The 27,587-nt window shown below is 51.0% G+C and overlaps 1 protein-coding gene across 7 annotated transcripts in view; it reads right to left on the bottom strand.

Moving 5' to 3' along the window:
• LOC122542283 (cytochrome b-c1 complex subunit 2, mitochondrial-like) overlaps positions 1-27,276 on the bottom strand; it is a 105,586-nt gene extending 78,310 nt beyond the window's left edge. For 4 of the 7 annotated variants that reach the window (XR_015752568.1, XM_043679862.2, XM_087978339.1 and 1 more), the window contains exons 1-2: positions 27,234-27,276; positions 22,916-23,014 (exon numbers count right to left, since the gene is read on the bottom strand). Coding sequence is in view for 6 of the 7 variants with exons in the window: in XM_043679862.2 (XP_043535797.2) it covers positions 22,916-23,014; positions 27,234-27,275 (141 nt within the window). In the remaining variant the exon portion in view is untranslated. Of the gene's footprint in view, positions 1-22,915; positions 23,015-25,071; positions 25,813-27,233 lie in introns of those variants that run through there. The other 3 variants (XM_087978340.1, XM_087978341.1, XM_043679865.2) reach the window with 3 other exon arrangements.
• Between the last annotated feature and the right edge of the window lie 311 nt (positions 27,277-27,587).

The raw sequence follows: 27,587 nt of genomic DNA, 5'->3' as shown, positions 1-27,587 counted from the left end.
TGAACACTATGGGCAATTTAGCACACCCAATTCACCCTGACCTGCACATCCCTGAACACTATGGCCAATTTAGCATGGCCAATCCACCCTGACCTGCACATCCCTGAACACTATGGGCAATTTAGCATGGCCAATTCACCATGACCTGCATATCCCTGAACACTACGGGCAACTTAGCAGGGCCAATCCACCCTAACCGGCACATCCCTGAACACTATGGGCAATTTAGCACGGCCAATCCACCCTGACCTGCGCATCCCTGAACACTATGGGTATTTTAGCACGGCCAATCCACCCTGACCTGCACATCCCTGAACACTATGGGCATTTTAGCACAGCCAATCCACCCGAACCTGCACATCCCTGAACACTATGGGCAGTTTTGCATGGCCAATCCACCCTAACCTGCACATCCCTGAACACTATGGGCAATTTAGCAAGGCCAATCCACCCTGACCTGCGCATCCCTGAACACTATGGGTATTTTAGCATGGCCAATTCACCATGAACTGCATATCCCTGAACACTACGGGCAATTTAGCAGGGCCAATCCACCCTAACCGGCACATCCCTGAACACTATGGCCAATTTAGCACGGCCAATCCACCCTGACCTGCGCATCCCTGAACACTGTGGGTATTTTAGCACGGCTAATCCACCCTGACCTGCACATCCCTGAACACTATGGGCAATTTAGCACAGCCAATTCACCCTGACCTGCACATCCCAAAACACTATGGGCAATTTAGCATGGCCAATCCACCCTGACCTGCACATCCCTGAACACTACGGGCAATTTAGCATGGCCAATCCACCCTGACCTGCACATCACTGAACACTATGGGCAATTTAGCATGGCCAATCCACCCTAACCTGCACATCCCTGAACACTATGGACATTTTAGCACGGCTAATCCACCCTAACCTGTACATCCCTGAACACTATGGGCAATTTAGCACAGCCAATCCACCCTGACCTCCACATCCATGAACACTATGGGCAATTTAGCACAGCCAATCCACCCTAACCTGCACATCCCTGAACACTATGGGTATTTTAGCACAGCCAATCCACCCTGACCTCCACATCCCTGAACACTCTGGGCAATTTAGCACATCCAATCCACTCTAATCTGCACATTCCTGAACACTATGGGCAATTTAGCACAGCCAATCTACCCTGACCTGCACAACCCTGAGCACTATGGGCATTTTAGCACGGCCAATCCACTCTAACCTGCACATCCCTGAGCACTACGGGCATTTTAGCACGGCCAATCCACTCTAACCTGCACATACCTGAGCAATATAGGCATTTTAGCACGGCCAATCCACTCTAACCTGCACATCCCTGAACACTATGGCCAATTTAGCACATCCAATCCACTCTAACCTGCACATCCCTGAACAATATGGACATTTTAGCACGGCTAATCCACCCTGACCTGCACATCCCTGAACACTATGGGCAATTTAGCACAGCCAATCCACCCTAACCTGCACATCCCTGAACACTATGGGCAATTTAGCACGGCCAATCCACCCTGACCTGCACATCCCTGAACACTATGGGCATTTTAGCACGGCCAATCCACCCTAACCTGCACATCCCTGAACACTATGAGTATTTTAGCACAGCCAATCCACCCTGACCTGCACATCCCTGAACACTATGGCCAATTTAGCACGGCCAATCCACCCTGACCTGCACATCCCTGAACACTATGGGCAATTTAGCACAGCCAATCCACCCTGACCTCCACATCCCTGAACACTATGGGCAATTTAGCACAGCCAATCCACCCTAACCTGCACATCCCTGAACACTATGGGTATTTTAGCACAGCCAATCCACCCTGACCTGCACATCCCTGAACACTATGGACAATTTAGCACGGCCAATCCACCCTGACCTGCACATCCCTGAACACTATGGCCAATTTAGCAGGGCCAATCCACCCTAACCTGCACATCCCTGAACACTATGGGCAATTTAGCACGGCCAATCCACCCTGACCTGCACATCCCTGAACACTATGGGCAATTTTGCATGGCCAATCCACCCTGACCTGCACATCCCTGAACACTATGGGCAATTTAGCACAGCCAATCTACTCTGACCTGCACATCCCTGAGCACTATGGGCATTTTAGCACGGCCAATCCACTCTAACCTGCACATCCCTTAGCACTCCGGGCATTTTAGCACGGCCAATCCACTCTAACCTGCACATACCTGAGCAATATAGGCATTTTAGCACGGCCAATCCACTCTAACCTGCACATCCCTGAACACTATGGCCAATTTAGCACAGCCAATCCACCCTAACCTGCACATCCCTGAACACTATGGGTATTTTTGAACGGCCAATCCACCCTGACCTGCACATCCCTGAACACTATGGCCAATTTAGCACGGCCAATCCACCCTGACCTGCACATCCCTGAACACTATGGGCAATTTAGCACAGCCAATTCACCCTGACCTGCACATCCCTGAACACTATGGGCAATTTAGCATGGCCAATCCACCCTGACCTGCACATCCCTGAACACTATGGGCAATTTAGCATGGCCAATTCACCATGACCTGCATATCCCTGAACACTACGGGCAATTTAGCAGGGCCAATCCACCCTATCCGGCACATCCCTGAACACTTTGGCCAATTTAGCACGGCCAATCCACCCTGACCTGCGCATCCCTGAACACTATGGGTATTTTAGCACGGCCAATCCACCCTGACCTGCACATCCCTGAACACTATGGGCAATTTAGCACAGCCAATTCACCCTGACCTGCACATCCCTGAACACTATGGGCAATTTAGCATGGCCAATCCACCCTGACCTGCACATCCCTGAACACTACGGGCAATTTAGCATGGCCATTTCACCATGACCTGCATATCCCTGAACACTACGGGCAATTTAGCATGGCCAATCCACCCTGACCTGCACATCCCTGAACACTATGGGCAATTTAGCACAGCCAATTCACCCTGACCTGCACATCCCTGAACACTATGGGCATTTTAGCAGGGCCAATCCACCCTAAACTGCACATCCCTGAACACTATGGGCAGTTTCGCATGGCCAATCCACCCTAACCTGCACATCCCTGAACACAATGGGCAATTTAGCACGGCCAATCCACCCTGACCTGCGCATCCCTGAACACTATGGCCAATTTAGCACGGCCAATCCACCCTAACCTGCACATCCCTGAACACTATGGGCAATTTAGCAGGGCCAATCCACCCTGACCTCCACATCCCTGAACACTATGGGCAATTTCGCACAGCCAATCCACTCTAACCTGCACATCCCTGAACACTATGGACAATTCAGCACGGCCAATCCACCCTGACCTGCACATCACTGAACACTATGGGCAATTTAGCATGGCCAATCCACCCTAACCTGCACATCCCTGAACACTATGGGCAATTTAGCATGGCCAATTCACCCTGACCTGCACATCCCTGAACACTATGGGCAATTTAGCACGGCCAATCCACCCTGACCTGCACATCCCCGAACACTATGGACATTTTAACACGGCCAATCCACCCTAACCTGCACATCCCTGAACACTATGGGTATTTAAGCACAGCCAATCCACCCTGACCTCCACATCCCTGAGCACTATGGGCATTTTAGCACGGCCAATCCACTCTAACCTGCACATCCCTGAGCACTATGGGCATTTTAGCACGGCCAATCCACTCTAACCTGCACATACCTGAGCAATATAGGCATTTTAGCACGGCCAATCCACTCTAACCTGCACATCCCTGAACACAATGGCCAATTTAGCACGGCTAATCCACCCTGACCTGCACATCCCTGAACACTACGGGCAATTTAGCATGGCCAATTCACCATGACCTGCATATCCCTGAACACTACGGGCAATTTAGCATGGCCAATCCACCCTGACCTGCACATCCCTGAACACTATGGGCAATTTTGCATGGCCAATCCACCCTGACCTGCACATCCCTGAACACTATGGGCATTTTAGCACAGCCAATCCACCCTAACCTGCACATCCCTGAACACTATGGGCAGTTTCGCATGGCCAATCCACCCTAACCTGCACATCCCTGAACACTATGGGCAATTTAGCACGGCCAATCCACCCTGACCTGCGCATCCCTGAACACTATGGGTATTTTAGCACGGCCAATCCACCCTGACCTGCACATCCCTGAACACTATGGCCAATTTAGCACGGCCAATCCACCCTAACGTGCACATCCCTGAACACTATGGGTATTTTTGCACGGCCAATCCACCCTGACCTCCACATCCGTGAACACTATGGGCAATATAGCACAGCCAATCCACTCTAACCTGCACATCCCTGAACACTATGGACAATTCAGCACGGCCAATCCACCCTGACCTGCACATCACTGAACACTATGGGCAATTTAGCATGGCCAATCCACCCTAACCTGCACATCCCTGAACACTATGGACATTTTAGCACGGCTAATCCACCCTGACCTGCACATACCTGAACACTATGGGCAATTTAGCACAGCCAATCCACCCTAACTTGTACATCCCTGAACACTATGGGCAATTTAGCACAGCCAATCCACCCTGACCTCCACATCCATGAACACTATGGGCAATTTAGCACAGCCAATCCACCCTAACCTGCACATCCCTGAACACTATGGGTATTTTAGCACAGCCAATCCACCCTGACCTCCACATCCCGGAACACTCTGGGCAATTTAGCACATCCAATCCACTCTAATCTGCACATCCCTGAACACTATGGGCAATTTAGCACAGCCAATCTACCCTGACCTGCACATCCCTGAGCACTATGGGCATTTTAGCACGGCCAATCCACTCTAACCTGCACATCCCTGAGCACTATGGGCATTTTAGCACGGCCAATCCACTCTAACCTGCACATACCTGAGCAATATAGGCATTTTAGCACGGCCAATCCACTCTAACCTGCACATCCCTGAACACTATGGCCAATTTAGCACAGACAATCCACCCTAACCTGCACATCCCTGAACACTATGGGTATTTTTGCACGGCCAATCCACCCTGACCTGCACATCCCTGAACACTATGGCCAATTTAGCAGGGCCAATCCACCCTAACCTGCACATCCCTGAACACTATGGGCAATTTAGCACGGCCAATCCACCCTGACCTGCACATCCCTGAACACTATGGGCATTTTAGCACGGCCAATCCACCCTAACCTGCACATCCCTGAACACTATGGGTATTTTAGCACAGCCAATCCACCCTGACCTGCACATCCCTGAACACTATGGCCAATTTAGCACGGCCAATCCACCCTGACCTGCACATCCCTGAACACTATGGGCAATTTAGCACAGCCAATCCACCCTGACCTCCACATCCCTGAACACTATGGGCAATTTAGCACAGCCAATCCACCCTAACCTGCACATCCCTGAACACTATGGGTATTTTAGCACAGCCAATCCACCCTGACCTGCACATCCCTGAACACTGTGGGCAATTTAGCACAGCCAATCCACCCTGACCTGCACATCCCTGAACACTACGGGCAATTTAGCACGGCCAATCCACCCTGACCTGCACATCCCTGAACACTATGGGTATTTTAGCACGGCCAATTCACCCTGACCTGCACATCCCTGAACACTACGGGCAATTCAGCATGGCCAATCCACCCTGACCTGCACATCCCTGAACACTATGGGTATTTTAGCACGGCCAATCCACCCTGACCTGCACATCCCTGAACACTACGGGCAATTTAGCACGGCCAATCCACCCTGACCTGCACATCCCTGAACACTATGGGCATTTTAGCACGGCCAATCCACCCTAACCTGCACATCCCTGAACACTATGGGTATTTTAGCACAGCCAATCCACCCTGACCTGCACATCCCTGAACACTATGGCCAATTTAGCACGGCCAATCCACCCTGACCTGCACATCCCTGAACACTATGGGCAATTTAGCACAGCCAATCCACCCTGACCTCCACATCCCTGAACACTATGGGCAATTTAGCACAGCCAATCCACCCTAACCTGCACATCCCTGAACACTATGGGTATTTTAGCACAGCCAATCCATCCTGACCTGCACATCTCTGAACACTATGGCCAATTTAGCACGGCCAATCCACCCTGACCTGCACATCCCTGAACACTATGGCCAATTTAGCAGGGCCAATCCACCCTAACCTGCACATTCCTGAACACTATGGGCAATTTAGCACGGCCAATCCACCCTGACCTGCACATCCCTGAACACTATGGGCAATTTAGCACGACCAATCCACCCGAACCTGCACATCCCTGAACACTATGGGTATTTTAGCACAGCCAATCCACCCTGACCTGCACATCCCTGAACACTATGGGCAATTTAGCACAGCCAATCCACCCTGACCTGCACATCCCTGAACACTATGGGCAATTTAGCACGGCCAATCCACCCTGACCTGCACATCCCTGAACACTAAGGGCAATTTTGCATGGCCAATCCACCCTGACCTGCACATCCCTGAACACTATGGGCATTTTAGCACAGCCAATCCACCCTAACCTGTACATCCCTGAACACTATGGGCAATTTAGCACAGCCAATCCACCCTAACCGGCACATCCCTGAACACTATGGCCAATTTAGCACGGCCAATCCACCCTGACCTGCACATCCCTGAACACTATGGGCAATTTAGCACAGCCAATTCACCCTGACCTGCACATCCCTGAACACTATGGGCAATTTAGCATGGCCAATCCACCCTGACCTGCACATCCCTGAACACTACGGGCAATTTAGCATGGCCATTTCACCATGACCTGCATATCCCTGAACACTACGGGCAATTTAGCATGGCCAATCCACCCTGACCTGCACATCCCTGAACACTATGGGCAATTTTGCATGGCCAATCCACCCTGACCTGCACATCCCTGAACACTATGGGCATTTTAGCACAGCCAATCCACCCTAACCTGCACATCCCTGAACACTATGGGCAGTTTCGCATGGCCAATCCACCCTAACCTGCACATCCCTGAACACTATGGGCAATTTAGCACGGCCAATCCACCCTGACCTGCGCATCCCTGAACACTATGGGTATTTTAGCATGGCCAATCCACCCTGACCTGCACATCCCTGAACACTATGGCCAATTTAGCACGGCCAATCCACCCTAACGTGCACATCCCTGAACACTATGGGCAATTTAGCAGGGCCAATCCACCCTGACCTGCACATCACTGAACACTATGGGCAATTTAGCATGGCCAATCCACCCTAACCTGCACATCCCTGAACACTATGGACATTTTAGCACGGCTAATCCACCCTGACCTGCACATCCCTGAACACTATGGGCAATTTAGCACAGCCAATCCACCCTAACCTGTACATCCCTGAACACTATGGGCAATTTAGCACAGCCAATCCACCCTAACCTGTACATCCCTGAACACTATGGGCAATTTAGCACAGCCAATCCACCCTGACCTCCACATCCATGAACACTATGGGCAATTTAGCACAGCCAATCCACCCTAACCTGCACATCCCTGAACACTATGGGTATTTTAGCACAGCCAATCCACCCTGACCTCCACATCCCTGAACACTCTGGGCAATTTAGCACATCCAATCCACTCTAATCTGCACATCCCTGAACACTATGGGCAATTTAGCACAGCCAATCTACCCTGACCTGCACAACCCTGAGCAATATAGGCATTTTAGCACGGCCAATCCACTCTAACCTGCACATCCCTGAACACTATGGCCAATTTAGCACAGCCAATCCACCCTAACCTGCACATCCCTGAACACTATGGACATTTTAGCACGGCTAATCCACCCTGACCTGCACATCCCTGAACACTATGGGCAATTTAGCATAGCCAATCCACCCTAACCTGCACATCCCTGAACACTATGGGCAATTTAGCATGGCCAATCCACCCTGACCTGCACATCCCTGAACACTATGGGCATTTTAGCACGGCCAATCCACCCTAACCTGCACATCCCTGAACACTATGGGTATTTTAGCACAGCCAATCCACCCTGACCTGCACATCCCTGAACACTATGGCCAATTTAGCACGGCCAATCCACCCTGACCTGCACATCCCTGAACACTATGGGCAATTTAGCACAGCCAATCCACCCTGACCTCCACATCCCTGAACACTATGGGCAATTTAGCACAGCCAATCCACCCTAACCTGCACATCCCTGAACACTGTGGGTATTTTAGCACAGCCAATCCACCCTGACCTGCACATCCCTGAACACTATGGGCAATTTAGCACGGCCAATCCACCCTGACCTGCACATCCCTGAACACTATGGCCAATTTAGCAGGGCCAATCCACCCTAACGTGCACATCCCTGAACACTATGGGCAATTTAGCAGGGCCAATCCACCCTGACCTGCACATCCCTGAACACTATGGGTATTTTAGCACAGCCAATCCACCCTGACCTGCACATCCCTGAACACTATGGGTATTTTAGCACAGCCAATCCACCCTGACCTGCACATCCCTGAACACTATGGGCAATTTAGCACAGCCAATCCACCTTGACCTGCACATCCCTGAACACTATGGGCAATTTATCACGGCCAATCCACCCTGACCTGCACATCCCTGAACACTAAGGGCAATTTTGCATGGCCAATCCACCCTGACCTGCACATCCCTGAACACTATGGGCATTTTAGCACAGCCAATCCACCCTAACCTGTACATCCCTGAACACTATGGGCAATTTAGCACAGCCAATCCACCCTAACCTGCACATCCCTGAACACTATGGGCAATTTAGCACGGCCAATTCACCCTGACCTGCACATCCCTGAACACTATGGGCAATTTAGCATGGCCAATCCACCCTGACCTGCACATCCCTGAACACTATGGGCAATTTAGCATGGCCCATTCATCATGACCTGCATATCCCTGAACACTACGGGCAATTTAGCATGGCCAATTCACCATGACCTGTATATCCCTGAACACTACGGGCAATTTAGCAGGGCCAATCCACCCTAACCGGCACATCCCTGAACACTATGGGCAATTTAGCACGGCCAATCCACCCTGACCTGCGCATCCCTGAACACTATGGGTATTTTAGCACGGCCAATCCACCCTGACCTGCACATCCCTGAACACTATGGGCAATTTAGCACAGCCAATTCACCCTGACCTGCACATCCCTGAACACTATGGGCAATTTAGCATGGCCAATCCACCCTGACCTGCACATCCCTGAACACTACGGGCAATTTAGCATGGCCAATTCACCATGACCTGCATATCCCTGAACACTACGGGCAATTTAGCATGGCCAATCCACCCTAACCTGCACATCCCTGAACACTATGGGTATTTTAGCACAGCCAATCCACCCTGACCTCCACATCCCTGAACACTCTGGGCAATTTAGCACATCCAATCCACTCTAATCTGCACATCCCTGAACACTGTGGGCAATTTAGCACAGCCAATCTACCCTGACCTGCACATCCCTGAGCACTATGGGCATTTTAGCACGGCCAATCCACTCTAACCTGCACATCCCTGAGCACTATGGGCATTTTAGCACGGCCAATCCACTCTAACCTGCACATACCTGAGCAATATAGGCATTTTAGCACGGCCAATCCACTCTAACCTGCACATCCCTGAACACTATGGCCAATTTAGCACAGCCAATCCACCCTAACCTGCACATCCCTGAACACTATGGGTATTTTTGCACGGCCAATCAACCCTGACCTGCACATCCCTGAACACTATGGCCAATTTAGCACAGCCAATCCACCCTAACCTGCACATCCCTGAACACTATGGGCAATTTAGCACAGCCAATTCACCCTGACCTGCACATCCCTGAACACTATGGGCAATTTAGCACGGCCAATCCACCCTGACCTGCACATCCCCGAACACTATGGACATTTTAGCACAGCCAATCCACCCTAACCTGCACATCCCTGAATACTACGGGCAATTTAGCACGGCCAATCCACCCTGACCGGCACATCCCTGAACACTATGGGTATTTAAGCACAGCCAATCCACCCTGACCTCCACATCCCTGAGCACTATGGGCATTTTAGCACGGCCAATCCACTCTAACCTGCACATCCCTGAGCACTATGGGCATTTTAGCACGGCCAATCCACTCTAACCTGCACATACCTGAGCAATATAGGCATTTTAGCACGGCCAATCCACTCTAACCTGCACATCCCTGAACACTATGGCCAATTTAGCACGGCTAATCCACCCTGACCTGCACATCCCTGAACACTAAGGGCAATTTTGCATGGCCAATCCACCCTGACCTGCACATCCCTGAACACTATGGGCATTTTAGCACAGCCAATCCACCCTAACCTGCACATCCCTGAACACTATGGGCAGTTTCGCATGGCCAATCCACCCTAACCTGCACATCCCTGAACACTATGGGCAATTTAGCACGGCCAATCCACCCTGACCTGCGCATCCCTGAACACTATGGGTATTTTAGCACGGCCAATCCACCCTGACCTGCACATCCCTGAACACTATGGCCAATTTAGCACGGCCAATCCACCCTAACCTGCACATCCCTGAACACTATGGGCAATTTAGCACGGCCAATCCACCCTGACCTGCACATCCCTGAACACTAAGGGCAATTTTGCATGGCCAATCCACCCTGACCTGCACATCCCTGAACACTATGGGTATTTTAGCACAGCCAATCCACCCTGACCTGCACATCCCTGAACACTATGGCCAATTTAGCATGGCCAATCCACCCTGACCTGCACATCCCTGAACACTATGGGCAATTTAGCACGGCCAATTCACCATGACCTGCATATCCCTGAACACTACGGGCAATTTAGCATGGCCAATCCACCCTAACCTGCACATCCCTGAACACCATGGGCAATTTAGCACAGCCAATCCACCCTAACCTGCACATCCCTGAACACTATGGGCAATTCAGCACGGCCAATCCACCCTAGCCTGCACATCCCTGAACACTATGGGCATTTTAGCACGGCCAATCCACCCTGACCTGCGCATCCCTGAACACTATGGGTATTTTAGCACGGCCAATCCACCCTGACCTCCACATCCCTGAACACTATGGGCAATTTAGCACAGCCAATCCACCCTAACCTGTACATCCCTGAACACTATGGGCAATTTAGCACAGCCAATCCACCCTGACCTCCACATCCATGAACACTATGGGCAATTTAGCACAGCCAATCCACCCTAACCTGCACATTCCTGAACACTGTGGGCAATTTAGCACAGCCAATCCACCCTGACCTGCACATCCCTGAACACTTCGGGCAATTTAGCACGGCCAATCCACCCTGACCTGCACATCCCTGAACACTATGGGTATTTTAGCACGGCCAATTCACCCTGACCTGCACATCCCTGAACACTACGGGCAATTCAGCACGGCCAATCCACCCTGACCTGCACATCCCTGAACACTATGGGTATTTTAGCACGGCCAATCCACCCTGACCTGCACATCCCTGAACACTACGGGCAATTTAGCACGGCCAATCCACCCTGACCTGCACATCCCTGAACACTATGGGTATTTTAGCACGGCCAATCCACCCTGACCTGCACATCCCTGAACACTACGAGCAATTTAGCACGGCCAATCCACTCTAACCTGCACATCCCTGAACACTATGGGCAATTTAGCAAGGCCAATCCACCCTGACCTGCACATTCCTGAATACTACGAGCAATTTAGCACGGCCAATCCACTCTAATCTGCACATCCCTGAACACTATGGGCAATTTAGCACAGCCAATCCACCCTGACCTCCACATCCATGAACACTATGGGCAATTTAGCACAGCCAATCCACCCTAACCTGCACATCCCTGAACACTATGGGTATTTTAGCACAGCCAATCCACCCTGACCTCCACATCCCTGAACACTCTGGGCAATTTAGCACATCCAATCCACTCTAATCTGCACATCCCTGAACACTATGGGCAATTTAGCACAGCCAATCTACCCTGACCTGCACAACCCTGAGCACTATGGGCATTTTAGCACGGCCAATCCACTCTAACCTGCACATCCCTGAGCACTACGGGCATTTTAGCACGGCCAATCCACTCTAACCTGCACATACCTGAGCAATATAGGCATTTTAGCACGGCCAATCCACTCTAACCTACACATCCCTGAACACTATGGCCAATTTAGCACAGCCAATCCACCCTAACCTGCACATCCCTGAACACTATGGACATTTTAGCACGGCTAATCCACCCTGACCTGCACATCCCTGAACACTATGGGCAATTTAGCATAGCCAATCCACCCTAACCTGCACATCCCTGAACACTATGGGCAATTTAGCATGGCCAATCCACCCTGACCTGCACATCCCTGAACACTATGGGCATTTTAGCACGGCCAATCCACCCTAACCTGCACATCCCTGAACACTATGGGTATTTTAGCACAGCCAATCCACCCTGACCTGCACATCCCTGAACACTATGGCCAATTTAGCACGGCCAATCCACCCTGACCTGCACATCCCTGAACACTATGGGCAATTTAGCACAGCCAATCCACCCTGACCTCCACATCCCTGAACACTATGGCCAATTTAGCACAGCCAATCCACCCTAACCTGCACATCCCTGAACACTGTGGGTATTTTAGCACAGCCAATCCACCCTGACCTGCACATCCCTGAACACTATGGGCAATTTAGCACGGCCAATCCACCCTGACCTGCACATCCCTGAACACTATGGCCAATTTAGCAGGGCCAATCCACCCTAACCTGCACATCCCTGAACACTATGGGCAATTTAGCACGGCCAATCCACCCTGACCTGCACATCCCTGAACACTGTGTGCATTTTAGCACGACCAATCCACCCTAACCTGCACATCCCTGAACACTATGGGTATTTTAGCACAGCCAATCCACCCTGACCTGCACATCCCTGAACACTATGGGCAATTTAGCACAGCCAATCCACCTTGACCTGCACATCCCTGAACACTATGGGCAATTTATCACGGCCAATCCACCCTAACCTGTACATCCCTGAACACTATGGGCAATTTAGCACAGCCAATCCACCCTGACCTGCACATCCCTGAACACTCTGGGCATTTTAGCACGACCAATCCACCCTAACCTGCACATCCCTGAACACTATGGGTATTTTAGCACAGCCAATCCACCCTGACCTGCACATCCCTGAACACTATGGGCAATTTAGCACAGCCAATCCACCTTGACCTGCACATCCCTGAACACTATGGGCAATTTATCACGGCCAATCCACCCTGACCTGCACATCCCTGAACACTAAGGGCAATTTTGCATGGCCAATCCACCCTGACCTGCACATCCCTGAACACTATGGGCATTTTAGCACAGCCAATCCACCCTAACCTGTACATCCCTGAACACTATGGGCAATTTAGCACAGCCAATCCACCCTAACCTGCACATCCCTGAACACTATGGGCAATTTAGCACGGCCAATTCACCCTGACCTGCACATCCCTGAACACTATGGGCAATTTAGCATGGCCAATCCACCCTGACCTGCACATCCCTGAACACTATGGGCAATTTAGCATGGCCCATTCATCATGACCTGCATATCCCTGAACACTACGGGCAATTTAGCATGGCCAATTCACCATGACCTGTATATCCCTGAACACTACGGGCAATTTAGCAGGGCCAATCCACCCTAACCGGCACATCCCTGAACACTATGGGTATTTTAGCACGGCCAATCCACCCTGACCTGCGCATCCCTGAACACTATGGGTATTTTAGCACGGCCAATCCACCCTGACCTGCACATCCCTGAACACTATGGGCAATTTAGCACAGCCAATTCACCCTGACCTGCACATCCCTGAACACTATGGGCAATTTAGCATGGCCAATCCACCCTGACCTGCACATCCCTGAACACTACGGGCAATTTAGCATGGCCAATTCACCATGACCTGCATATCCCTGAACACTACGGGCAATTTAGCATGGCCAATCCACCCTAACCTGCACATCCCTGAACACTATGGGTATTTTAGCACAGCCAATCCACCCTGACCTCCACATCCCTGAACACTCTGGGCAATTTAGCACATCCAATCCACTCTAATCTGCACATCCCTGAACACTGTGGGCAATTTAGCACAGCCAATCTACCCTGACCTGCACATCCCTGAGCACTATGGGCATTTTAGCACGGCCAATCCACTCTAACCTGCACATCCCTGAGCACTATGGGCATTTTAGCACGGCCAATCCACTCTAACCTGCACATACCTGAGCAATATAGGCATTTTAGCACGGCCAATCCACTCTAACCTGCACATCCCTGAACACTATGGCCAATTTAGCACAGCCAATCCACCCTAACCTGCACATCCCTGAACACTATGGGTATTTTTGCACGGCCAATCAACCCTGACCTGCACATCCCTGAACACTATGGCCAATTTAGCACAGCCAATCCACCCTAACCTGCACATCCCTGAACACTATGGGCAATTTAGCACAGCCAATTCACCCTGACCTGCACATCCCTGAACACTATGGGCAATTTAGCACGGCCAATCCACCCTGACCTGCACATCCCCGAACACTATGGACATTTTAGCACAGCCAATCCACCCTAACCTGCACATCCCTGAATACTACGGGCAATTTAGCACGGCCAATCCACCCTGACCGGCACATCCCTGAACACTATGGGTATTTAAGCACAGCCAATCCACCCTGACCTCCACATCCCTGAGCACTATGGGCATTTTAGCACGGCCAATCCACTCTAACCTGCACATCCCTGAGCACTATGGGCATTTTAGCACGGCCAATCCACTCTAACCTGCACATACCTGAGCAATATAGGCATTTTAGCACGGCCAATCCACTCTAACCTGCACATCCCTGAACACTATGGCCAATTTAGCACGGCTAATCCACCCTGACCTGCACATCCCTGAACACTAAGGGCAATTTTGCATGGCCAATCCACCCTGACCTGCACATCCCTGAACACTATGGGCATTTTAGCACAGCCAATCCACCCTAACCTGCACATCCCTGAACACTATGGGCAGTTTCGCATGGCCAATCCACCCTAACCTGCACATCCCTGAACACTATGGGCAATTTAGCACGGCCAATCCACCCTGACCTGCGCATCCCTGAACACTATGGGTATTTTAGCACGGCCAATCCACCCTGACCTGCACATCCCTGAACACTAAGGGCAATTTTGCATGGCCAATCCACCCTGACCTGCACATCCCTGAACACTATGGGTATTTTAGCACAGCCAATCCACCCTGACCTGCACATCCCTGAACACTATGGCCAATTTAGCACGGCCAATCCACCCTGACCTGCACATCCCTGAACACTATGGGCAATTTAGCACAGCCAATCCACCCTGACCTGCACATCCCTGAACTCTATGGGCAATTTAGCACAGCCAATCCACCCTAACCTGCACATCCCTGAACACTATGGGCAATTTAGCACAGCCAATTCACCCTGACCTGCACATCCCTGAACACTATGGGCAATTTAGCATGGCCAATCCACCCTGACCTGCACATCCCTGAACACTATGGGCAATTTAGCACGGCCAATTCACCATGACCTGCATATCCCTGAACACTACGGGCAATTTAGCATGGCCAATCCACCCTAACCTGCACATCCCTGAACACTACGGGCAATTTAGCATGGCCAATCCACCCTGACCTCCACATCCCTGAACACTACGGGCAATTTAGCACAGCCAATCCACCCTAACCTGCACATCCCTGAACACTATGGGCAATTCAGCACGGCCAATCCACCCTAGCCTGCACATCCCTGAACACTATGGGCATTTTAGCACGGCCAATCCACCCTGACCTGCGCATCCCTGAACACTATGGGTATTTTAGCACGGCCAATCCACCCTGACCTCCACATCCCTGAACACTATGGGCAATTTAGCACAGCCAATCCACCCTAACCTGTACATCCCTGAACACTATGGGCAATTTAGCACAGCCAATCCACCCTGACCTCCACATCCATGAACACTATGGGCAATTTAGCACAGCCAATCCACCCTAACCTGCACATTCCTGAACACTGTGGGCAATTTAGCACAGCCAATCCACCCTGACCTGCACATCCCTGAACACTACGGGCAATTTAGCACGGCCAATCCACCCTGACCTGCACATCCCTGAACACTATGGGTATTTTAGCACGGCCAATTCACCCTGACCTGCACATCCCTGAACACTACGGGCAATTCAGCACGGCCAATCCACCCTGACCTGCACATCCCTGAACACTACGGGCAATTTAGCACGGCCAATCCACCCTGACCTGCACATCCCTGAACACTATGGGTATTTTAGCACGGCCAATTCACCCTGACCTGCACATCCCTGAACACTACGGGCAATTCAGCACGGCCAATCCACCCTGACCTGCACATCCCTGAACACTACGGGCAATTTAGCACGGCCAATCCACCCTGACCTGCACATCCCTGAACACTATGGGTATTTTAGCACGGCCAATCCACCCTGACCTGCACATCCCTGAACACTACGAGCAATTTAGCACGGCCAATCCACTCTAACCTGCACATCCCTGAACACTATGGGCAATTTAGCAAGGCCAATCCACCCTGACCTGCACATCCCTGAACACTATGGGCAATTTAGCATGGCCAATCCACCCTGACCTGCACATCCCTGAACACTATGGGCAATTTAGCACGGCCAATTCACCATGACCTGCATATCCCTGAACACTACGGGCAATTTAGCATGGCCAATCCACCCTAACCTGCACATCCCTGAACACTACGGGCAATTTAGCATGGCCAATCCACCCTGACCTCCACATCCCTGAACACTACGGGCAATTTAGCACAGCCAATCCACCCTAACCTGCACATCCCTGAACACTATGGGCAATTCAGCACGGCCAATCCACCCTAGCCTGCACATCCCTGAACACTATGGGCATTTTAGCACGGCCAATCCACCCTGACCTGCGCATCCCTGAACACTATGGGTATTTTAGCACGGCCAATCCACCCTGACCTCCACATCCCTGAACACTATGGGCAATTTAGCACAGCCAATCCACCCTAACCTGTACATCCCTGAACACTATGGGCAATTTAGCACAGCCAATCCACCCTGACCTCCACATCCATGAACACTATGGGCAATTTAGCACAGCCAATCCACCCTAACCTGCACATTCCTGAACACTGTGGGCAATTTAGCACAGCCAATCCACCCTGACCTGCACATCCCTGAACACTACGGGCAATTTAGCACGGCCAATCCACCCTGACCTGCACATCCCTGAACACTATGGGTATTTTAGCACGGCCAATTCACCCTGACCTGCACATCCCTGAACACTACGGGCAATTCAGCACGGCCAATCCACCCTGACCTGCACATCCCTGAACACTACGGGCAATTTAGCACGGCCAATCCACCCTGACCTGCACATCCCTGAACACTATGGGTATTTTAGCACGGCCAATTCACCCTGACCTGCACATCCCTGAACACTACGGGCAATTCAGCACGGCCAATCCACCCTGACCTGCACATCCCTGAACACTACGGGCAATTTAGCACGGCCAATCCACCCTGACCTGCACATCCCTGAACACTATGGGTATTTTAGCACGGCCAATCCACCCTGACCTGCACATCCCTGAACACTACGAGCAATTTAGCACGGCCAATCCACTCTAACCTGCACATCCCTGAACACTATGGGCAATTTAGCAAGGCCAATCCACCCTGACCTGCACATTCCTGAATACTACGAGCAATTTAGCACGGCCAATCCACTCTAATCTGCACATCCCTGAACACTATGGGCAATTTAGCAAGGCCAATCCACCCTAACCTGCACATTCCTGAACACTGTGGGCAATTTAGCACAGCCAATCCACCCTAACCTGCACATCCCTGAACACTATGGGCAATTTAGCACGGCCAATCCACCCTGACCTGCACATCCCTGAACACTGTGGGCAATTTAGCATAGCCAATCCACCCTCACCTGCACATCCCTGAACAATATGGCCAATTTAGCACGGCCAATTCACCCTGACCTGCACATCCCTGAACACTATGGGCAATTTAGCACAGCCAATTCACCCTGACCTGCACATCCCTGAACACTATGGGCAATTTAGCACAGCCAATTCACCCTGACCTGCACATCCCTGAACACTATGGGCAATTTAGCATGGCCAATCCACCCTGACCGGCACATCCCTGAACACTATGGGCAATTTAGCACAGCCAATTCACCCTAACCTGCACATCTTTGGCCAATCACAGCTGATCATCCAAATCAGTCCTCTGTTCCCACTTTCTCCCCAATAGCCATTTGATACCTTTAGCCCTAAGAACTACACCTAACTTATTTTATGAAGGTAATGCTTAACTTTTTTTTTTAAACTTTGTCTTTTTTAACTACTTTGTTCCTAAGTTTTTCGTACCTCAGAATTTTTGCACCTAAGATGGTGTTGAGAAAGTCTATAGCTTTAAAACTTGTCCTTAAACATTTGGCTAAATGTAATGTTGAATTATAGATACATTTGTTGTGCACTAGAAAATAAACAGGACAGGCAGGGAGGTGTAAGGCCATAATAAAGGGGGAACCCAGGATGTGCAGAAGATAAAATCATCTGTTCTCACCAAATTATAACAGGGTGCACTGAGGCAATTAAGAACATTTGCCTTAACATCGGTGTATCTGTGTAAACAGGATACCAAGTGTGATAACATTCACGGCTGTTCCCTTGTGAAACTAATAACCGTGTTTGATTCTGATCTCGGACTCAGCATCATCTTGTAAGCATCTCAAAAGTCTTGTAATGATCAGTTAGGTCCTACCAATTATAATGGATTCTTATTCCCCTTGTAAGCTAGGCAGACACAGTGGGTAAAGCATTTTTCTGTTACAAGTCTCTGACTTGAGAGTTCAAAAGGACACCTGAGAGAGAGAGAGAGAGAGAGAGAGAGAGAGACCATTTTAGCGCTGAGACTTCCGAAGCTAGTAGAAAATTAAAAGGCGGTACGGTGGCACAGTGGTTAGCACGGCTGCCTCACAGCGCCAGAGACCCGGGTTCAATTCTCGCCTCAGGCAACTGACTGTGTGGAGTTTGCACATTCTCCCTGTGTCTGCGTGGGTTTCCTCCAGGTGCTCTGGTTTCCTCCCACAGTCTAAAAAATGTGCAGGTTAGGTGAATTGGCCATACTAAATTGCCCGTAGTGTTAGGTGAAGGGGTAAATGTAGGGGTATGGGTCTGGGTGGGTTGTGCTTCGGCGGGTTGGTGTGGACTTGTTGGGCCAAATGGCCTGTTTTCACACTTAAGTAAACTAATCTAATCTAACTCTTTGTGCTTACTTGCTATGGACAGGGGGCCAACACAGTCATTTGGGCTCTGCTGACGCCTCAGCCAAATATATGGATATATGATTGATAAACGTACAGACCTGTATATACAAATGATAAATTCTGATCTCTGTATGCAAATGTTTACGTATGTATGGCATGACCAATTGTACAGATCATCAAAATATTTATGAATAAAGTATATTTTTGAAATAAAAAAAATGATATCAGATATGCGAGCTGTGCAAGGTTACCTTATGACCTCTTCCAATGTGTTCAGACTAGTACTTCTTTATGACAGGAACTTATCTCACCAACAGACACCTGACTCGGCTGGATTTGTTTTTCCCACCTGATGGATGGCTCAGGGGCTGTAGGAGTGATCAGTCAAGGGCACACAGACCTGTCAATTAACTTCCCTTCCTTATGAATTATTGCCTTTCTAATGTTGTCTGTCTAGGGTGGCACGGTAGCTCAGTGGTTAGCACTGCTGCCTCACAGCGCCAGGGAGCCGGGTTCATTCCCTGCCTCGGGTGACTGTCTGTATGGAGTTGGCACATTCTCCCCGTGTCTGCGTGGGTTCCCTCCGGGTGCTCTGGTTTCCTCCCACAATCCAAACATGTGCAGACCAGGTGAATTGGCCATGCTAAATTGTCCCATAGTGTTAGGTGCATTAGTCAGAGGGAAATGGGTCTGGGTGGGTTGCTCTTTGGAGGGTCGGTGTAGACTTGTTGGGCCGAAGGGCCTGTTTCCACACTTTAGGGAATCTAATCTAATTTTAAAAATGCAGTGTTTTTATAAGCTTTTTGTATAAAGGAAGCCAGTTTGTAACAGAAAGGTAGAGTAGCCTGTGAGAGCTCTTAAAGGAAGAGCTGGTAACCTACTCTCCTGAAGTTTCAGAATCTTTGCTAACCTGCCTTATAGATGTCTGTGTTATGTTGTAACAGTGATGCTATTGGTTAATAAAGGAGAAAACTAAAATTAAACTAAACTGTCTGTGAGAGGTTTTTATTCCAGATTTCCAGAGAGTACGATCTCTGGGATGAACCAAGAGAGGCTTACAGGTCTGAGTCCATCAGAGGTTCCCTGGGCTGTCTCAAATGTCTACTTTAACAGTGTCGTGTGTGTGGTGACATTGTACACTTTTCACTGTCCTCCTGTGCTTCAGTACATGTGACAGTAAAATTTCAATCTGACTCCTTCTGGGAGCAGTTCAGAGAGGGCTGCATTGGGAAATTTTGAGGTAAACCCCTAAAATCTGGGAGCAAAGCTCAAAAACCACCTGTTTTGGCTCGAGGATAAGTCTTAACCTGGACACTGTGGAGAGTGCAGCTGCTTTTTCTCAAAATGATTGCCGTGGGAACTTACAGGTCCATCTCAGAGGCCAGAGGGGGCCTGGGTTCAACGTCACTTCTGACAGTGCAGCATGCCCTCCATACTGCGCTGGGACTGGTAGCCAGAATTTGACTTTGACTTCAGACACGAAGCCACAACCTCTGGTGAGAGAGAATGCTACCTACTGAAACAAAGCGATTGGCAATGACCCCACATCCCAGAAATCACAAGGACTCGAGGTAACAGCAAGTCACTGCAGATGCTGCAATCTGTACTGAAAACTAGGGACATTTAAGCGACTTTTGGATAGGCACATCGGAGTTAGTACAAGAAAGGGTATGTAGGTTAGTCAGATCTTAGAGTAGGATAGAAGGGTGGCGCAACATTGAGGGCCGAAGGGCCTGTACTGTGCTGTAATGTTCTATCTTCTATGTTGTATGTTCTATGAAAATTAAAAATGCTGGAAATCACAGCAGGTCAGACAGCACCCATGGAGAGACAGCGAGCTAACGTTTCAAGTCCGAATGACTCTTCATCTGAGCTGTTCTCTGCAAGGACCCTGCTCCCTGCCCAGCTCTGCTGATCTCTGGGCCTCATCTCTTGGGTGACCTGACCCTAACCCTTGCCCCCGTCTTCCAAACCCGTTGTGGCCATACCAGACCCAGACTCTTCAATCAGATTCATTCCTCTCTGGTCATGCAAGCTCCCTCTGCAATACGCTCCCCACAACCATTTAGCTCCCAGTACATTTGGACAGGAAAGATTCAGAGCAATATGGGCCAAACACAGGCAAATGGGACTAGTTCAGTTTGGGTCGGCACGGACGAGGTGGGCCGAAGGGTCCTTGTCCGTGCTGTATACCTCTTCCCCTCCTGAATCATAGAATCTCTACAGTGTGGAAACAGGCCCTTTGGCCCAAGTCCACACCGAAGAGTAACCCACCCAGACCCATTCCCCCTACCCTATATTTACCCGTGACTAATACACCTAACCTACACATCCCTGAACACTATGGGGCAATTTAGCATGGCCAATCCACCCTAACCTGCACATCTTTGGACTGTGGGAGGAAACTCACACAGACACAGAGAGAATGTGCAAACTCTACACAGTCGCCCAAGGCGGGAATCGAACCTGGATCCCTGGCGCTGAGAGGCAGCAGTCCAACCACTGAGCCACCATGCCACCCTGTTTGTATCCCAGCTCTTCACACCCGTACAGTTTCAGAGCCCAGAGATTTCTTTTAGAATTAGAGTTAGCTCTATTGTCACGTGTACCCACATGAATACAGTGACAGGTTTACAAGTCACCACTTACCTCACCATCTTAGATACCAAGGCTCTTTCGTTGTACATGAGCAGCCCTGCATCAATAAACCTGGTGATTTTGTCAGGGGTCATGGCCATCTTGTGCTTGGAACTCCGTTATGGCAACAGGCTCCCAGGGCGACGGGAGGGGTCACCATCATTCGACCCCCGTGACTGAGCTCACATGGTGGAGGCTTGTTTTGGGAAGGGACTGGACACTTCTATCGGGAACACGCAGAGAGGAAATTGAGGGAACGGAGGACGTGCACCTATCCAACCCCTCAAACACCCTCTCAGCCCCACGTCGGGTAGAATCTGTCCACAACAAGCTCCCTCACCAGAGAACCGCTGGAGGGGTGAAAGGGTGTTGATGTGTGGACACCAAAGGCTTATCTACAGTAAGCTAGACCAATCCTGGATTTACAATCTTGGGGGCATGGTGGCTGAGTGGTTCGCACCGCTGACTCTCAAAGTCCGAAGATGAGCAGGATTGGCCACAGGAAACGTAGGGACAGGGTACGGGGATGGGTCTGGGTGGGAGGCAGTTCAGAGGGTCGGTATGGACTCAATGGGCCAAATGGCCTACTTCCACACTGTAGGGGTTCTATGATTCTCAGAGCTCACTGGATGTGGCAGGGAGGGGAGGCAAGTGAGTGTCCATCCCGAGGGACCACTGAAGAGAGAGAGAGAGGGAGGTACGGAGAGAGAGAGAGAGAAAACATTAAGAAGTTACACCCTACCTCGACATCCTGAGGGTTAAGTCTTATGCAGGAGTCTGGACTCTTCATGCCTTTAAGTGGATGTGTGAGGGGAGTGATGAGCACTGGATGGTACTGCCTCTGAAAACACAGCAGGAATAATGAGGGCAGGTCATTGCTGCAAAGGCCAAACAAGACGGTGAAACACAAGTTGAAATTCAAAGTCTCCTCGAGGTCATTACTCATATTCGCACGGTGACACTTGGATTTAAAATGACTGTGCACAAGTTCCCTCACCAGAGAACCGCTGGAGGGGTGAAAGGGTGTTGATGTGTGGACCCCAAAGGCTTATCTACAGTAAACTAGACCAATCCTGGATTTACAATCCTGGGGGAATGGTGGCTGAGTGGTTCGCACCGCTGCCTCACATGCCAGGGACCAGGGTTTGATTCCAGCCTCAGGCAATTGTCTGTGTTGAGTTTGCACATTCTCCCAGTGTCTGTGTGGGTCCCCTCCCGGTGCTCCGGTTTCCTCCCACAGTCCCAAGATGCGCAGGTTAGGTGAATTGGCCATTCTAAATTGCTCATAGCATCAGGTGCCTTAGTCAGGGGTAAATATAGAGTAGGGCAATGGGTCTGGATTGGTTACTCTTTGGAGGGTCAGTGTGGACTTGTTGGGCCAAAGGGCCTGTTTCCACACGATAGGGAATCTAATCTAATCTAAACATCCAGAACAATGGAAAATCCTGACTCACCTTCAGGAGATACAGACACGACCAAAATCTCAATGTGCAAACTCCAGGCAGACACTATGTGCCAATATGGAGTACAATTATTCATCTCTGCAAACTATGTAACCCACATTGAGCCTTCAATGGCCACAAACTGCTGACAGTTCAGATGTGACTGCAATTCAGCAACTTGCATTTATATTGCACTTTTTTGACAGAAGGAAAACATCAATGCGGCGTGACAAACAGAATTAGATCATGGAGAAAGTGGGGACTGCAGATGCTGGAGATCAGAGTTGGAAAAAGCTGTGGCACTTGAAAAACACAGCAGGCCAGGCAGCATCCAAAGAGCAGGAGAGTCAACGTTTCGGGCATAAACCCTTCATCAGGAACGTGGGATCAGGGAGGGGGGGGGGGGGGGGAAAGAGGGGGCTGAGATAAATAGGAGGGTGAGGGTGGGATGGGGGGTGAGCTAGCTGTGAAGGTGATAGGTTGATGAAAGTAGGGGGGTGATAGTGGGGCAGATAAGGTGGGAAGGAAGATGGACAGGTAGGACAGTTCAAGAGGACGGTGCAGAGTTGGAGGGTTGGATCTGGGATGAGGTGGGGGGGAGGGGAGATGAGGTAACTGGTGACGTCGAATTTGATCAAGATCCATTTCTAAGGAGATATATGGACAGATCCTGGTTAGGGAGACGTTTTACGATTGGGTCTTTGAGAGGTGGTGAATTGGAGCAGTCTGCAGAGAATATTCTGGAGCCTCGTGACTGGGTTACTGAAATGGCTGCCAAGGATAGAGTGATTAAAATTGGGAGATGTACAAGAGAGCGAGCTCAGGGACCTGGCTGTCTGAAAGTGAACATGCTGGTGCAGCTAGCAGTTTGGAACATTGGTGCAGGAATAGGCCATTCGGCCCTTCCTGCCTGTTCTGCCAGTGAGGTCATGGCTGATCTGTCATCTAAATCCGTACACCTGTCTTTGGTCTATACACACTTAATACCTTTGCTTAATTAAAAAAATACCTGTCTCAGATTTAAAAATTAACAAATAACCCAACATCCACTGCCGTCTGTGGAAGACAGTTTGAAATATCTACCACCCATTGTGTGCAGAGGTCTAACATCTCTCCTGAATGATCTGGCCGTAATTCTCAGATCAAACCCTCCGTTTCTAGAATCCCCAACCAATGGAAACAGTTTATCTTTATGTACCCTGTCTTTTCCTGTTATTACCGGGCAGACTTCAATCAGAGCACCTCTTAACCTTGGAGAGAAAACAATCCTAATTTGTGTAATCTTTCCTCATAACTTGACTCCTGATGTCCAGGTATCATTCTTGTAAACCTATATTGCACTCCCTCCAATTCATAATTCCTTTATCATTAGAATATTTGAGTACAGGAGTAGACGTCTTGTGTCAAACGTATAAAACTGCACATAGAGTATTGTTTGCAGTTTTGGTCCCCTTACCTAAGGAAGGAATACTTTCCATAGAGGGAGTGCAGCTGGGGTTCAGCAGACTGATTCCTGGGATGGTGAGGCGAGATTGGACTTGTATTCTCTAGAGTTTGGATGAATGAAGAGTTGACTTCATTGAAACTTAACAAAATCCTTGAAAGGTTTGACAAATGGATGCAGGAAGGACGTTTCCATAGGCAGGTGGAGCAAGACCAAGAGAACTAAATGTCAGAATGAGGGGCAGATTCAGTCAGGACTGAGAAGAGGAGACTTATCTTTATTCAGAGGGTGGTGAATCTTTAGCAATCTCTACCCCACAAAGTTGTGTAAACTCAATCACAGAAAATGTTCAAGATTGAGATTGACAGAAGGGCTTATGCCCGAAACGTCGATTTTCCTGCTCCTCGGATGCAGCCTGACCTGTTGTGCTTTTCCAGCACCACTCTAATCTAGACCGTGATTTCGAGATATGAATGACACCAAAGATTATGGAGATATTGTGGGGAAATGGTGTTGAGGTGGATGGTGAGCCATGATTTAGAATACCACAGAGGGGCTGAGTCGCACTCCTGGGTTGTGAAAGTTGTGGGGCTGGAGGGAATTGCAGGCTTTGGGAGGAATGAGAGTCTGGGGGAAGATAGAGAGCTCTCTCACCTGGAGATGAGAGTTGTAAAGCGACTGTCATTCCTGAGTGAAATTCCCATTGCAGATCCCCCAGAATCTATGTCTGTCTCAGATACTCCTCCCTAGATACTACAGCCTGCCCTGAACACCTCATACCCCTCCCAGGCACTGGCCCCGCCCCCAGACACTGCCCACCCAGGCACTGGCCCCGCCCCCAGACACTGCCATCCAAGGCACTGGCCCCACCCACAGTCACTGCCCTCCCAGGCACTGGCCCCGCCCCCAGACACTGCCATCCAAGGCACTGGCCCCGCCCCCAGACACTGCCATCCAAGGCACTGGCCCCGCCCCCAGACACTGCCATCCAAGGCACTGGCCCCGCCCCCAGACACTGCCATCCAAGGCACTGGCCCCGCCCCCAGACACTGCCATCCAAGGCACTGGCCCCGCCCCCAGACACTGCCATCCAAGGCACTGGCCCCGCCCCAGACACTGCCATCCAAGGCACTGGCCCTGCCCCCAGACACTGCCATCCAAGACACTGGCCCCGCCCCCAGACACTGCCATCCAAGGCACTGGCCCCGCCCCCAGATACTGCCATCCAAGGCACTGGCCCCGCCCCCCAGACACTGCCATCCAAGGCACTCTCCCCCGCCCCCAGACACTGCCATCCAAGGCACTGGCCCCGCCCCAGACACTGCCATCCAAGGCACTGGCCCTGCCCCCAGACACTGCCATCCAAGGCACTGGCCCCGCCCCCCAGACACTGCCATCCAAGGCACTGGCCCTGCCCCCAGACACTGCCATCCAAGGCACTGGCCCCGTCCCCCAGACACTGCCATCCAAGGCACTGGCCCCGCCCCCCAGACACTGCCATCCAAGGCACTGGCCCTGCCCCCAGACACTGCCATCCAAGGCACTGGCCCTGCCCCCAGACACTGCCATCCAAGGCACTGGCCCCACCCCCAGACACTGCCATCCAAGGCACTGGCCCCGCCCCAGACACTGCCATCCAAGGCACTGGCCCCGCCCCAGACACTGCCATCCAAGGCACTGGCCCCGCCCCAGACACTGCCATCCAAGGCACTGGCCCCGCCCCAGACACTGCCATCCAAGGCACTGGCCCCGCCCCCAGACACTGCCCCTGCCCCCAGACACTGCCCCCCCCAGGCTCTGGCCCCACCCCCGGACACTGCCCCCGCCACCCATGTACTGGACCCGCCCCCAAACACTGTCCTCTCAGACATTGGCCCCTCCCCCAGTGACTGTTCTATCACTCCGGACTCTAGCCCCGCCCCTCCCCGGATTCTAGCCCCGCCCCTGTCTCTAGCCCCGCCCCCTGTTGTCAGGTGACCTGGAGCTCGGATCCCCTCAGCCTTCTGCGTGAAACGTCGACGCTGCTGCTCCCCCTCCCCCGGGCCGCACTCTCCCCCTCCCCCCCCGGGCCGCACTCTCCCCCTCCCCCCCGGGGCCGCACTGTCCCCCCTCTCCCCCCCCCCCCCGGTGACAGGTTGTGTTTATCGTGTTGAAGTGGAGGAGCGGACACTCACGGATCCGCGGAGCACGAGGCGGACACTCCCCGACAGCGGCATCTCCAGCGGCCCCGCCCCCTTAAAGGGGAGGGACCATTAATGCCGGCAGAACACGCTTAAAGGGAAGGTTACTAAAGGGGGGCAAACACTGTTAAAGGGGCAATGCGATTAATGTTGGCAAAAAGATCCCCAAAGGGGAAGCTCAGTGTTTTTCAGGAACAAATATTCCTCGAGTTAATGGGAAACCAGAAATTAATAAACTTTACTGAACGGAGAGAGGCGTCCCCACCTTCAGCAAACACTGGGGCCCCAAATCATCAATAATCTGTCTCATGTCCAGGGTGTTCGGACAGTGGGGAGTGGGTTTACTCA

The sequence above is a fragment of the Chiloscyllium plagiosum genome, unplaced genomic scaffold (genome assembly GCF_037043375.1).
Source record: "Chiloscyllium plagiosum isolate Xiang-an unplaced genomic scaffold, Cpla_swu_hap1 HiC_scaffold_33, whole genome shotgun sequence".
In the NCBI taxonomy this organism is placed as follows: domain Eukaryota; kingdom Metazoa; phylum Chordata; class Chondrichthyes; order Orectolobiformes; family Hemiscylliidae; genus Chiloscyllium; species Chiloscyllium plagiosum.
The sequence above is the reverse complement of the archived record's forward strand: the minus strand, read 5'-3'. Positions and strand labels throughout refer to the sequence as shown.